Source organism: Tiliqua scincoides, chromosome 5 (genome assembly GCF_035046505.1).
Source record: "Tiliqua scincoides isolate rTilSci1 chromosome 5, rTilSci1.hap2, whole genome shotgun sequence".
Taxonomy (NCBI): domain Eukaryota; kingdom Metazoa; phylum Chordata; class Lepidosauria; order Squamata; family Scincidae; genus Tiliqua; species Tiliqua scincoides.
In genome coordinates this window covers 91444517-91460295 of record NC_089825.1, presented here as the reverse complement: position 1 = coordinate 91460295, position 15779 = coordinate 91444517, and the positions used below count along the sequence as shown (strand labels likewise).

The following is a 15779-nucleotide window of genomic DNA, read 5'->3' as shown; positions in this document are numbered from 1 at the left end:
AAAAATAACACATAACACATAAGGGAAATAATAAAATAATAAAAATAATAAAATAATAAAAAAACACATAAGGGAAGTCCTATAACTGTAATGAGGGCCACAACATCCTGAGTCAACCAATGAGAAGACAGCCTCTGTATGAAAATGGTGGTCACTTGGGACAATTTGCCTGGGTGACCTCAGCAACATATCTGAGACTGGCTTAGCCAGGATGCGCTGTAACAGATTCGATTCAGAAATGGATCATCGCTCCTACACCTGCAGATGAGGTTATAGCAGTCACCTGAGAAGTATTGCACAGAATATCCAGGTAGGAACTGACAATGGCTGATCCTTTCTATTGTCCAGGCAAATGCACCCTGTGTTAAAATATGGAGGACAATTGTTTTAGTGACCTATTGACCTGGAACTAAACCACACCTGCTGACGGTCATGGGAACACTGAGGCTGCACAATATAATTGAGCTAGGGTAAGTTCAAGAGGGGCAAGAGCCCTTTTTGCCTTTTGCTACGCTATGTGATAGCAGTAGTGAATGAAGCAGGTGACTGGGGAGGGCCCGGGGTTCAGGTGCCAGACCGTGGGGGGGGGGGCCTTGTCAGAGGAGCTGGTGTGGTGTAGGGAGTCTAGGGCAACGTGCTCCCCCACCATGGTGCTCTAGATATTTCCCAGGCTCATTGTGGGGGCGCATGCATGCAGAGCGCTCTTTGCTGGAAGCAATGAGTACTGTGAATTGGTCTCACTCACCCTCCCACAGTTCTGAAATTGAGCCACACCGGAAGTAGGGGCATGTCCAGTACAGGCGTGGGAGTGACGCAATGACATAAGGGGTGACATTTACATGTCACCATTTTGCCCAGCCCCAGGTCTCAGGAGGCTCCGGGACGCCACTGTGCAATAGTGTCCTTCCTCCTCATCAATGCACCACTTGCAGCACCACTAGCTTTCTCAGCCTGTTCACCTGGCAGAAATTCACAATTCTTGTCTATCCTTGACTCCTACTCAAAATTTGTTGTTGCCAGCACATGTTGGAGTCATGGTCTCAAGTAGAAAGAGAGTTGGGACTCCTGTCTTGGAAGCTCAACTTGATGTTGGAGCCATTTGGACAATGGTGATGGTATTGCTGCTTCCAAGCACCTCTAAAACCCAACCCAATTGAATGGGAGGGCACCTGCCCTTGCCTTGTGCTGTCTTTGCAGCCATTGATGGTTGCAGTTGTGGACCTCATTGCTCGGCCTTGTTTTCACCGACCTCATGTTGTCAAATTACACCAGCAGTAACGCTTTCAGAACCAACCACCACCATACAGTTAAAAAGAGAGCAGTCGTAACCAGGGAAAGCCCTGCTGTTTTTGCAAAGGAAACCTGGCACCACCACCGCAACACTGTCACTCATTGTTAAAAGTTCTAGTAGTGTGCCAGCCCAATTTGATTGGATGAGGATCGTAGCAGACTGAGAAGCAATACCGCTGCTCTTGGCAGAGGGAAATCTGAAGTCAGATTTGAAGCCTGATTTTTCTAGTTCCCTTCAGATAGATCAAAGAGACAAGGCATAAATCTTCAAGGTGTTGTGGGGAGGGGCAGGCAACCAATCTGAGTACTTAAGTACTGAGTTTTAAACCTAGTCTAAACTCTTGTGCCAGACGAAACAGCTACTGTTCCTGCAAGCTAAATGGATGTGATTAGTCACTGCAGGGCCATGAGAGAGACACAAGCCTTGTCATGTTAGAATGATGCTGTTTTGTTTTCCCCTGTAAAAAAAGACTACAGTTTGGGAGGGGGTGATGGCGAAGAGTGTAGGATGGTGGGAAAGGCGGCGTGACCCTTCTTCATTCATCACTTTTCTACTCAAGTGACTCTCATGTTGCTTCTCCAGTCTGGGGGCCAAATTTTGGCATAACTCAGAAAATCTTTCCACAGGTTTCCTGCTTCATGTCTGATTTTGCCCCCAGTTGCTTAATTCTGAAGTGGCTTTTCATTTAAAAAGGGGGGGGGTGTCTGATTGCTGCTAAACATTTGTATGCACTGTGTAACTTGCTGTCATTGAAACTAGAACTCCCCTGGACTTCCTTTTAAGCATGTGTAGAATGACCTTGCTCAGCACTGGGTAACACAACCAGCCCCCATTCATATGGGAACAGGACCAGGCCTCCCAAATAGAAGACAGAGGATTGAAACCTGGCTAGAAATTGCCCAGTCTTGTAAGGGTGGTGGAAGAGCCAAATGTTGTTCTCAATTCAAGCTGTACCACTTCAGATTGCAGATATGGGCTTGCTTGTTTAAATGGTCTCTATCATCGAAAACAAACTTACTTTGCATTGACAGCAAGGTTCTGTATTGGGAGAGAAGACTAGGCTAGAACTGTTCTCTCTAATATACTAGCTTTATTATGTAAAGGGAATGTTTGAGTATGAAGTATTTAATCATGTGACCCGACCCACCCTGCAGTCTGGTGGTACAGTCCAGACAGTTTATTGCCTTAGTGAACCTCACCTTCACGCTTCCTTCTCTCCTTTAGGATTCCTCATGGTTCAGTCCTTAGTCCCCTGTTTTTTCTTTATGTGTTATCCTGGAGTGACCTTGTTGAATCCTGTGTCTTTTGGTACCTTGTATATTTTAGCAACACTCAGTCCAGCCCCTTATCCATTCATCCACCCAGTCCTGCATCTCAATCTGCCTGGATGACTCATTACCATGTGGTTCTAATGTACTGTATAATCTTAATCTATAGCGTATAACCTTTGAATGACTGTTCATTTTACCTCCCAAGCCTTCCTCTCTTCTTATTGCTCTACATCTGCTAATGGCCATCAGAACCCACCCTGTTGATCTTTGTCTTTAGAATGTATTATTTTATTTATTATTTATCCCACCCAGAGTGATGTACGTGGTTCTTTCCTCCTCCCATTTTATCCGGCAACCATGTGATTTGGCTGAGAGATCTTGGGACAGTTACTGCCACCAAGCAAGCTTCATGACTGAGAGGAACTTGAATCCAGATCTTACTAGCCACCCTGGCGTCCAGGGCAAATTGAAAATGATGCCCCCGTGTCACACCCAGAAGTGATGCCCCCAGATGGCACACCCACTTTTTTAAAAAATTGAAAAATTAAAAAATCTGCTGTTGCTCCCAACTCAGCCCCGTCCTGTTTGCCCCGCCAAGCCCTCAGTTGTCCCCCCCCAAGCAAGAGGTGACGAGCGGCATGGGACTGTGTTAACTGCTGCTGCTTTAAAGGAAAAAAACCCTGGAGCTGTTTGCAAGAGGCCACGGCGAAGGCAGTCCCTTGCTGTTGGTTGCCCCTTGCTCCACCACCTCCCAATCTTCCCTCCTGTTTGCCCCTGCCAAGCTCCTGTCACCCCCCAAGCCCCTGGAAGTCATTACCTTATTTGCAATGTTGTTGAGGAATGGTGCGTGCTGGCTGCTGCTATCGTGGCTGTGGCCAGCGTTACGCCCCCCCAGCCCCCCTTAGCAACGCCGTTGTGGATGTTTTATCTTTAATTCCCTTCTCTTATCTCCCCCCACATTCAAACCATTATCATGATATTAACTCTTGTACAGCAGTTTAAATTTCCTGCCCTTTCCGTTTGGTTATGCTCTCCACAGCTTTTGCTTGACTCCTCCCAAGTATTTCCGTGTCGTACTTCTGACTAGGGATGTGCGGTCTCCAATGAAAATAGTCTCAGCACGCACACTTCACCCAGTTTCTGAGGGGTTGCACAATTGGGGGGGGCAGAGTGCTTGCTGTCACAAGCTCTACTTGTATAGAGAGGTGACTTGTTGGGATGCTGGCTTGGTAGCCTGAGGAGTTGTACAAAAGAGGAATGCAAGGGAAGCAAAATGAGCCTTCTTTTGTTGGCTGATGAATTGAACTACTGTCCAGTCCAAGGAAATGGGTTTGAAGGTCCTTCCTGAGAACCAGCTGATGATGCCTCTCACCTGTGTCCAGAACGTTCATTCCGACCACGGGCTGACTCTTCTCAGATTTCTATCCTGGCTTCCCTTCCCCTTCTGCATAGAGTAGAAAAAAAAAAATGCCTGTCCTTATCTTTAAAGCTGTTGACAGCCTTGCCCCCATTCTATCTTTATACCCTTATTTACTGTAACCTCCCTGCCAGTGAACTTTGCTCCTCCAGTTCTGTGACTCTCAGGTTTTAGAAGGCTGCATTGTGCTGTGATTCCGGACCCCCCCTGAAAGCAGGTGTGGAGTTTGAGGCTGAAGTGGCCAGTTGTGTCCTGGATAACATGTCCAGGAATGTGAATTCCCATTGCTTGGCCTTTGAGATAGATCTTTCACTACAAAGTACATTGCAGTTTCCTCTTCCTTTGAAACTTGGTGTGGGGGAGGAGTCAGTATTAAAATTTGAAATGGAGAATTGCACCCTCAATGACAGCATCACTGTTCTTTCAAATATCTCAGTGTTCAGTGGAGAGTTTGTGGTTGGACCATACAAGTGAACACAGTATCAAACATTGTTTGGTTTTGGTTGAGTTTAATTGGTTTTGTGCAGGGCGAAATGAACAAAAAAACGAAGATGGATAAGGCATGGTGTTGTGTGTGTGTGTGTGTGTGTGTGAGAGAGAGAGAGAGAGAGAGAGAGAGATTGAATGACTGAAATGTAGGATCCTGTCCTAAATGAGCAGTCTAACTTTCTTTTTGTGTTATATCTCACTAAAAACATCATTTGTTTTTGCCAAATAAAGTCATTTCTCTATATCTGCTAGGGTTAGGTTCCTAGAAAATGTAGTGGATACCAAATTAGCAGATACTCACTGAGACTATGGGGAAAGTGGGGTTCAGTTCCAGGGTTCCCGCTTCATTATACACAGTACGAACTCTATGAACCCGAATCTTAACTTAAAGTCTGTGGGGCTGGGTGATAGTGAGGGCTCATCAACATCTGATCCTTCCTCCTCTATGCTGGATATCCCTCAGTGTGTGGAAGGTTATGTTGATGGTGATTTCTATGTGCTGACTATCCCTCAACTCTTTGGTGGTTGATGGCCTAACAACAAGACATCAGAGATCAGCAGTGGGGAGGGGATTGCTTCACCTGTCCTCTTCTTTCACCTGTCTCTTGGCTCCTTCCCTGGACTTGTCCCAGCCCTCAGTTGCTTTCCAGAGACCCCACATCATTGGCCTCTCATCCTCACTAGAATTGTGGAGGTTCTGCTGGAGTCTCTCAGATGGTTTTCAAGATGGTGGAGCAAGTCTGGAAGCAGACACAAATGTGACAATTCTCCACAGGCCAATACCAATGCCTGTTTGATGCTGCACCAACATAGTACTTGCAGATAAAGAGAACAGAGTCGCAGATGAGAGATGATGACAATTCTGCCCCTCTCAGATATTGAATTTGCATATAAAGAGAACTGACTACAGTGTAATTACATCAATATCCTATACTATCCATGTAAGGAAGATACTGCAATATACATCTCCCTTCTACTGGTGGTATGGTTATAAATACAGCAGTAAACTATGTCCAGGCTTAGTCTGCTATGCATATGATTCTTGTGTAAATTTCATAAGTTCCTTGTGTAAAGAATAGCTTGGGGACATCTCATTATGGAGAGAAAAGAAGTCAGATGAGTTGGAGAACTTTGTTAAGGGTGACAAAGTGTTGACATATGAGGAAGTTATTGAAGCACGTGGAAGGATTAGAACTCAAATCTTTCAGTACCTTCAGGCAAGACTTTGTTGAACAGGTTTGTTCACTTTGCAGAAAGTATTCTCTTAGAAATAAGATTATTTTAAAGACTCTTGAGATTAACTAATTCCAGATCAGCTAATCTCAGAAATGCATTTGATGTTTGTTAAGTAGTGTTGTTGTCTCTGGGTGTTTCTTTAAATAGTGTGTGTGTGTGGGGGGGGGGGCGCGAATTAGATGAAGAGATTCCAGTGGCTGAATGGTATAGGATTTGGGAAAACAACCTCCAGATTTTATTTCCAAATCTCAGTCTTCAAGGAGGATATCGCATTTGCACTCCACATTTTCTTTCTGGAAAAATTCCTGTGTGGAGCATTGAATCCTCCTGTAGAAGTTCAGTGTAGAAATCAGTATTTAGTTGATGGCAAGTAACTAATAAGAATAAGAACCATGCAATACTGTAGATATGGAAGTAAGTTTGGTGTTGTGTTCTACCCATGAACCCACCTCTGACCTTGACAGGCCCCAGTATGGACATGTCTCTAGGTGCCACCCAATTATATTTGGTTGTGTTGTTTTAGAATGCTTATTTCAAGTTTTATTTCAGCTATTAAATGCAAACGAAAGCGTAAGTAGTAAAATATGATTCAAAAATCATACTTCAGATACCCCCCCCCCAATCCAGCATACTTTGCATCTTGCCTGGTGTAAAACTGGAACGGAGGTGTCCAAGTGTTCAAATGGGAATTTATTTAATAAATGCACACCTTGGATTTCATTGTGATACTTGGAATGCTGAGGCACCTTTTTGTACCCCATTGAAAATGGGTGCTAGGGTTCAAGCATAATATGGAGCATTGCATATAAATATATATGCAATTCTTGTACCAAGCTTAACCCATTTTTGCCAGACCCACAGGTGTACACATTTGGTCCCTGTTGCATATGAAACGTTGGGCAGAGATGGCTTAATCACAATATTTCCATGCTATTGAGAGGTACTGATTTGTGTAAGTTCTTCCTGATAGCCCTGAAAGCGGGTGTGGGGATCTAACTGGGCTTTAAACTTGAAATGTCCAAGGCAAAGACTGTGTTACAGTGAAATGATTCAGAGGTAAAGCAATCCATATTTTGGCATTCCAAGTGTGAGCAGTGAAGGAGTGTCATGGTTATATGCTTCCCACCTGGGATGTATGGTGATTTCCCCCCCTCCCTCTGATCTTGGTTTGCTCAGTCTCTGGGTTACACTAGCCACTCCCAGTATAGAAATCTTAGTGAAGCAGGATCTGGGTTCTCGCATAATGTCAAAGCTTTATAGCAGCAATTCCCAAACTGTGGGTCTAGGACTTACCAGCGTGTCGTGACCCAATGTTTGGTGGTTTACAAAACTGATAGGGCAGATTAGGCTATGTGCATCAAGGGTTAAGCAAGCTACTACTTAGGAGGTAGCACTGCTGCCCAATCACAATTACAGCATTTAAAAACCAACCTGCAGCCTCTAGGGCAGTGAATTTCAACCACTTCTCTGTGACACGTTCGTGTGCCATGAATGGCCTGCAGGTGTACCATGGGAGTTTGGAGGAGGGTCATAGTAGGAAAATTGGGGGGATGCGAGTCCCCAGCTAGCAGTGCGTGACTGAGGTGTACCATCAGTCAACAGTCAACAAAACCTTTATTAGGCATAAAAGAGGTGTACCATGTCAACTGTCAAAAAACATGTGGTGTGCCTTGACAATTCTAGCACCTTCTCAATGCGGCATGAGATGAATAAGGTTGACAGTCACTGCTCTAGGGCTTGTAAAAAGTTTGGGAACCACTGCTTTATAGACATACAAAGCCCAGCTTCATATTTCTTTAACTAGGGGTCAACCACTTGTAGGTCCCCAAACAAATCTGATGTGATGAAGGTGTGTTTTCTGGCCCTGTGGCTTATTGGGCCAAAGGTGTCAGGAGAACATTGGCTGTGACAGTGGAGCTCTATAGCCATTAAGTTTTGGGAATGGGGCATCCCTGCTTTCTTCCTTAGAGGCTTGATGCTGATCAGGAGAGAAACTGCTCAGTCATGGATAGCCAGTTCTTCTTGCAAGGAAACTTGACCTCTCGCTGACCTGTTGTATTCTTGTGCCACAGGGTTCTCTAGAAGGATTTCCTCGTTTGCCGCAAGGGATGTCCCAGCAGCGTTGGCAGAACGGCATCTGACCATCTTCGCCGTCAGCCCCACCCCCTATGTAAACACCACCATTGGCCTAGCTCAGTAAAGACAGCTGCCTTCTCCTTTTTGATCCTTTGGCAAGCAACCACCTGCCAACAAGGACAACATGAACTCCAAGAATGAGTCAGGTAGGTGAGACAAGAGAATTTGTTATTGGGAGGGAGAGGTGGGGTGGCTGTGGCAATGATGGTGGCAACTGTGCTGCCTGTTTTGCTTGGTCTTTTGCCACAGTGGTCTGGAGATGTGTATGGAATGAATCTGCAGAATGTTGTTGCTTTGTAAAATGTCCCTTGGATGTACGCTTGAAAGAGTGACTGATAAAGGCATGGGAACTTTAGTTTCCAATATGGGGGGTTCTTTGCTGCATTAACAGCTGACAACTGCACAGTTAATTATATGGAACACTTACTGGTAGATCCGTGATTTCCTCTATTTTACTGTTGGTTAGGATGAAGCATATAGGTTTTTTGGGCAGGAGAGTGATAAACCCAAGACAGAAAGGCGTACCTTGGTGAGTCCAGAGTAGCCCTTCTTAATCCATTTTTGCCCAACCCACAGATGTACACATTTGATCCCTGTTGCGTATATGCAGCGTTGGGCAGGAATGGCTTAAGACTGATGCGTGCCTTTCCAAAAGTAAATTGACCCTAGGAGCAACTTCCAGAAGATTCTGCCTGTTTAGAATTCTGCTTGGACAGCCCCATATCATTCATACTACTTACTAAAAGTACTTATACCCTGCTTTTACTCATAGGATGCACAAGGCAGCTGACAACAAGATGCAAAACATATCCTAATTGTGAAGTTGTCCCCACTGACTGAAGCTTAAAAAAAAAAGTATAGTGTGACTTCAGCAAGTAAAAAACATCCAATACTTAGGCAGAGGAATAGAGCAGTGTTTCTCAACCACTAGTATTGGTACCACCAGTGATACTTGAAGTGATGTCTGATGATACTTGAGGGACCCCTGGAGACCTGCTGCCTGGCAGCAAGACCAGATAGAGGCTTGGCAGATAGAGCTCCAAAGCATGCTTTTCCTCGCTCAAAAAAACCCTCCTGTCCACCCTGAGCCTTTTATTGATGCTTATTGTGTTGCATCTGGCTTCTCAGCTCAAAAGTAACTGGTGATGATGTCATCATCAGTTACTTCCAGTGGTACTTCAAATAGATGGACCATGTGAAGTGGTACAGCTGAGGGCAAAGGTTGAGAAACACTGGAAGAGAGTCTAGAGCTTTGGTCTGGAACAGGGTTTTTCAACAACTGATATTTGTGCCACCGGTGGTACTTGGGCTGGTGCGCAGTGGTGCCTGTGGGAGCCCCATCACTTGGCAGCAAGACCAGCAATGCAGTGTGACAAACAGTGGTGGGAGGCTCAGCAGGCAGAACTCCAGCATTCTTCATATGCTTGAAAAAGCCCTCTCATCCATATTCAACCTCTTAACCTGTGTTTTTGCATCAGGTCTGGCCTCCCAGTCTAGAAGTAACAGGCATTATAGCCAATCCAATCATCGCCAGTTACTTTGGTGATACTTCCAATGGGTGGACCATGCAAAATGGTATGGTGTTGGAGAAATGTTGAGAAATGCTGGTTTTAATGCCCTAGGAATTGGTTTCAGGAATTGGAGCAACGCCAAGTTCTGCAGGACCTAGGTGAACTTCCAGTTAAGAGAGACATTGCTTTGAGAGTAGCCAGATCCCAATGGAGTTTCTAAATAGTGATGCAGACCTGCTGAGGGTCTAAATCATATCCCTGCCGACAAAAGCCTTGGATGTGCACTGTGTTGATGTTGCCTTCTATGTAGCTTCTCCATTGTGTTAGCTGGGACAATGAGCCCAAGATAGGAGAATGAGCATCCTCAGAGCAGATGTTGAAGTGGCAGGTTTCTCCCTGAAGAGTCCAAGTCCTCAGCCTTGAGGTCTGTGAAGGGGCAAATTCTCCTCCTCAGGGTGAGTTGCAGGCAGCTGTGCCTTGGAGTGGGCTTTTGTTTAGGCTTGGGGAATGCAGGGTCCTGGAGACCAGCTCCATCTGATATGCATTTGTCCAGACCCCACCCTCTTGGTCTCCAGTTAGACAACCTTGTCTATGATGGGTGTGTGAAAGTGAAATTGGGTGATGAACATGTGTGTGGGGGAGATGGCAAGGGTGTGATCTCAAAGCCCCACCCCAGTGTGAACTACATTTTTGTTAAATGTTACAGTGGAGGGATCTTTGACCTACCCTCCCCATGAGATGAAGGACTGGAGAGGGGTTTTGAGAGCATGTCAGTGCAGGGTTTTCATTGCCCCTTCACTAACCACATGGTTCCATTATCCTTGTGAAGGTAATGTCTGAACAAGGCTACAGTTTGAGGAATTTGAGGACTGAGGAACAGCAGCTGTGGTATTGGGGGAGGGGGGATAAAAACACACTGCAGCCCAATAGCTGATAAACAGAAGTGAGGTGAAGAAACTTGAATTGCCAGAAAGATGGTGCAAGCAGATTTCTGATAGCGCTGCACATAGATATACTGAACCAAGGTCAGGAGAGTTGACCAAGCAGCAAGAAGTTCCCACTAGTATACTGTACTGATGCTGCCAAGGGAGCTAGTTGTGTCAAAATGGGGAAGGGGAAAGGATACAGTACTTGGGTTTCTTTTGGCATTCATAAACCCACACAGTGTGACTGTTGAGGAGTTTCTGCAGCTTGGCTCTGAGAGAGCCTGGAGTACACAAATCCTGGAGTACACAAATGGAGTACAATGCATGCAATACATTCTGTCTGTTGCATAATCTAATGTTCTTTATTACAATCCACGGTTGGAAAGTATTGCTGTAAAACTTAATTGGTTGCAGTCATTAAGCTCTTTTGTAGCTATTTCCTTTTTGTGCTCATTGATTTAACTGTCTGGCACAGGATTCCATCAACTCTTCACATGCATCATTCAAACATAGAGGAAGGAATCGGGCAAAAAGAAAAATTCGACGCCCTAATCATCTTGACACACATGCACACACTGTCTCTCTCTGTATATCTCTTGGTGTGTGTAAAAATAAAAACATTTTAAAGCAAGTTTCTAGTCCTCATGGAGGAAATTTTTGAGAATGGTTTGTTCAATTACTACTTAGGGTTCAGAACCCAAAGGGGTCTCCTTAGGGTTAATTAGTGAAGGGAAAGGGGTCTAGTTTTAAGTTAGCACTATTCCCCTGGGATCTCTGTGTTCCTTGCCTTGAAAGCTTGTGAAATGTTTGCCTAGATTTACCATAATTTTTAGAGTTCAAACTGGAAGAAAAGGGGAGATGTTCCACCAAGGCTGCAATCCTGTTCGCACTTCCATAGGAGTAAGCCCCATTGACTATAATGAGACTTACTTCTGAGAAGACATTCATAGGATTGAGCTGTGAATGAATTCATTTAGAAAGCAGACTGCAGAGAGGGTGAGATGGGGGAGGCAACACTGTTCTACCAAGTGAGTAAGAGGGGGTTGGGGGGCCGGCACATTTAGGAAGGGAAGGGTACTGTCTGCTCTTAGGGCTGCGGGTGCATTTCTATCGGGGTCTGCTAGAAGTTGCTCACAGCTATCCCTCCGCCCCTCCCCCGCTTGTTGTCAAGCTGGAAAGAGGGTACTGGTCCTGGAGTGTCAGCAGGCAGCAAGCAAGGTAAGAGCAGAAGGCAACTGTGTTCCAGGGATGGAAATGGCCAGAGGTGCCCCCATCACTGGGGTATGGCACCCACCTTACCTCTTGTCACTTGGGAGGGAGGCATTTGGTTTCTGTGCCAAATGAGCGCTGACCTGTCTTGGGCAATGCCAAGCTCCAAGCTGTGGCACTTCTCCTGCCCCCTTCCCACATCTCCCTCAGAACTGCTGGGCAGGGGGGAGAGTCAAAGAAGGACTCAAGCAGACTGGCGACTCTGAAGGGAGACACAAGATGGAGAAACATGGAGTGGCTTCGGTGGGGGGGGGGGGAAACTATCTTCTTTATAAGGTGGCAGGTGCCAGTCCTGTGCACACTTATCTGGGAGGGCTCCTGATGGGGATGAATGGGTAAGAGCAAGTAGCATTGCACTGGGAGGCTGCAGTGCCTTGGCCCCCCTGGTGCGCCACGTGAAACACAAATGCATGTGTACCTTTGAATGCACCTGGGCCCCAATCCTCCCCTGCAGCTTCTTCCTCGTCTCCTTCGTCATCTCTCTGATGCTCATGCTCATCTAACAATGTGCCTGTTCTCTCTATTGCCGTTTTGGTGCCTCTCTGTTTGGCACCTCTCTTTAAACCAGTGTTTTTCAACTGCTGTCCCGCGGCACAGTGGTGTGCCACGAGGCTGCCTCAGGTGTGCCGCGGGATCAGAGGAGGCAGGCGGCAGCAGCGCGCCCGCCTGCGGGAGAAGCGGCTGCTTTGAGCCTCACCTGGCAGGCAGCACAAGGAAGGGAGCAGCCTGTGAAGGGGCTGGTTGGGGCTGCTTTGCATCCCACACAGCAGCTGAGGAGTCCACTTGGAGCTTTTTCCTGCGACTGCGCACAACTCAGGCTGCAATCTTACCCTCACTTTCCTGGGAGTAAGCACCATTGGCTATTATGGGACCTACTTCTGAGTAGACATGCATAGGGTTGGGCACGAAGGCGGTTGTTGCCAGCCTGCATGCTGATTGGGCAACCAGAGAAGACTGGAGGAGCCAGGAGGTGGGAGCTGCGAAGTGAGTGAGAAGAGGGACACAGAAGCGGGCTATGTGGTACATAGTAGGCAAGTCTGCTGAGGCCCCCAACCTAAGCACTGGCTGGCTGAAAAGGGTCCCTGAAAGTCCCTTTTCCTTGCCAGTTTGCTTGCAACTCCCCAAAGCGACCCTCCCTGCACTTTGGGGCTTTTAGAGGAAGGACACTGGGCCTCAATCCTATCCACACTTACCTGGGAATAAGCCTATTGACTCTAACAGGGCTTACTACTGAGCAGGCATGCATAGGATTGGGCTCTGGGGCTGCTATCCCATCCACACTTTCCTGGGAGTAAGCCCCATTGGCTATAATGGGGCTTACTTCTGAGTAGGCATGCATAGGATTGGGCTTCTGGTTGCACTCTTGTTTCTCAAATACACAAGCAGGCAATTGGCACTTCTCTCTCCTCTTAACATTTTTCAATGTTTTCAATGACTTCAAAACATTTTTCCTCCTTTTCAGAAACCACATATACTTCCCTCTCCAAGCTTCTTGTGAATTTTTTTTTGTTATGTAATGATTTAATTGTATTAACTTTATTAATTTATGGTTAATTGTAATGTAGTAATTTAATGTAAGTAAAAAACTGTAGTGCGCCTTGACAATTTTAGTGCCTTGTCAGTGTGCCGTGGGCTGAAAAAGGCTGAAAAAGGTTGCTTTTAACAGTGCCCAAGGCAAACCAGGACAGAATTTCAAACCGGGTAGGACACAGGAACTGTGTTGCTATATCAGGACAATTCCAGTCAAACTGGGATGTATGGTAATCCTATGTTTACCTCAGTCTCATGAGACTAGCAACCAGGTTCTAAAGGCCTCATCCATCCAGCTAACCAACTGAGAAAATATCCAGTATGGAGGAGCCTTCCTGCTTTGGCCTGATTGTTTGGGAACATTATATAATGCTTTCTGGGTCATTTCAGCCTCAGTCACAGATATTCTGCCAATGAGTCAAGACTGCTTTCAGCTCAGATTTACATATTAAAAAGCTTATCCTGCTTTTTGATTCCCACATTAATGGCACAAGACAATACAATGTGTGTTATCTACATTATGCAGAAGTGTACGTGTAAAAAATTTTGAATAATGTATTTGGGCTTTCAGAAGTTGGACGTAGTTAACACAGTTGATGGATTATGAAATAACTGTTTCTTGAAGAATCCATTCACACTTTCATGTTAAGAATATTCCATTCAACAGATCGATGTGAGGGCCTATGTAGAGCATGATTTTCTTGAGGAGGCCTGCAGCTCAAACTCTGCCTGGTAGCCACATCATCCTGGCACTTTGCACATGTGTGGAGGAAATCTCTTTTACTCCTGCGCATGTTCCAGGGCTGAGCCTCTGCTCAGTTCAAAGCATTGGACCTTGGCCTTGTTTCCCCTCTGCGTGCTGGGTTTCCATTTGAATCACTTTAATACCCGTATTTAAAAGCTATCAACAAATGCCGAAGTGCAAGATGGCAGTTTAACAGTCTCCATAGCAACGCCACATTTCTGGCTACTTCAGCCCCAACTGAGATCAGGCCCCTTTTCGGCTTTGTGAAGGCTGCAGCCGGGCTGCCGCAGATGCACCCTGTGGGCTTTAAATGGAATGTTTAGATACTTCTTAAGGTGAAGTGGGGGTTCTGCTCCCTTCCTTTACTCTTTCTTCAGACCTCCCCACTTTGTTATGTAACAAATGGGGGGGGCAGCGTCAGCACTTCCTCTAGTGCTGTTAATAATATTATGATGCTTGCTTTTTTTCCTCACTGTTGAAAAGTGCCGCTTGCTATTAACAGCCCCAAATTGCATATCCTCCCGCTGGACCTATTTAACAGTTACGGGACGTGTTTTCTCCTGTATATAACAGGCTGTTGGTGCAGTCTAGATCTGCACATGACAGCGTGGCTTAATCAACACCAGTATAATCAACACCAGTATAAGAGAGGCTCACCGGGCTTGAACACGTGAAATAGTTGCCTGGTCCAGGCATGCAGCAGAACAAAGTGGTAGAAATCCTGAAACAGTATGGTAGAGCTTGCCGTTTCAGTGCTCTTCCTGTCAAAACAACTTCATTAACTTTTGCTCCTTTCAGCAATCCTGTATGGTTTGGTATTATCTCTACCTTGTGGATGGGATGGGTGTCTCTGGAAGTCTTAACAGGAAGTCCATAACTGAGCTGAGGTTTTTGTTGGGGACTTGCAGCAACTCCTAGTTTATGCTCTTGGATGCTGTTGTACACCAGCTCCCTAATGAAGTGACTCAGAGCATGTCCTTTTTCTTGCCACTGAGTAGCCACAGCTTGCTGGTGTTGTGCATCTAAGATTAGTAGACCGGCCTTCCAATTCAGAAGGTGTGCACTCAGAGAGGGGCTTGAGTTTCATTGCTTTTCCCTTTCAGATACTAACCATTACATACTGGAGTTTTCCTGCCTGTGATACTTACATTGTGTTTTTTTTCTTGTAAAAAATAATTTCTCATTGTTACTACTATGCATTCCATGTTGTAACGTGAGTGCTGGGGGAGGATGAGGGGTTTTGCAACAGCAATATTAAAAAGCACATATTTGTGATGCCAAAATGCAAGCCATATTTGGTAGAATTTGGGATGTTTTTTAATTCTGAAATTAATCCTTGGCTCTAGAATCTGGTTTCAGTGTTGGGGCGCAGGCACGTAAAGGGGGAAATAATATCTTAATACCTCTGGGCATGTGCTGAGTGACCTTTTAAGCCATGGAGTAATAAAAATGGCTGATCTTTTATGGAGCATTTTTAATATACAAATTATTTCACAATTTTATTGTGGTTTCTTTTAAAATAATAAATGAGGTTGGTTGCTGTTCTTTCCATCTTCCAGAAATTAAATGTAAGGCCACGTCAATAATCCACAGTCTGTATATTGTAACATGGTCTACTGCACTGTCTCCCCCCCCCCCCATATAGGATTTGGGGCAGGTCTTCCACTACAGAGAATTGAAGGCAGGTTTAAGACCAAGACTATGTTATTTATAGAAATAACAACAAAGAGTCTTGTGACACCTTAAGGACTAATAGATTTATTGTGGCATAAGCTTATTAAGCCACAATAAATCTGTCAGTCCATAAGGTGCCATACGGCTCTTTGTTGTTTTAACTGCAACAGAGCTACTTCTCTGGGATTTGTTTTTCTAGAAAGTAAATACCATTTAGGGTGCAAGCCATATGGTGCCTGCGGCCAACCTGGAAAAAGCCTTCACCGGTCTGCGCTACGTCTGTG

At 45.4% G+C, this 15779-nt stretch overlaps 1 protein-coding gene across 2 annotated transcripts in view; it reads left to right on the top strand.

Moving 5' to 3' along the window:
- Positions 1-15779, top strand: part of HDAC5 (histone deacetylase 5) — a 129177-nt gene that overhangs the window by 8634 nt on the left and 104764 nt on the right. For both annotated transcript variants that reach the window (XM_066628789.1, XM_066628787.1), the window contains exon 2: positions 7777-7986. In XM_066628789.1, coding sequence (XP_066484886.1) covers positions 7965-7986 — 22 coding nt within the window. In that variant the 5' untranslated portion in view covers positions 7777-7964. The remainder of the gene's footprint in view (positions 1-7776; positions 7987-15779) is intronic.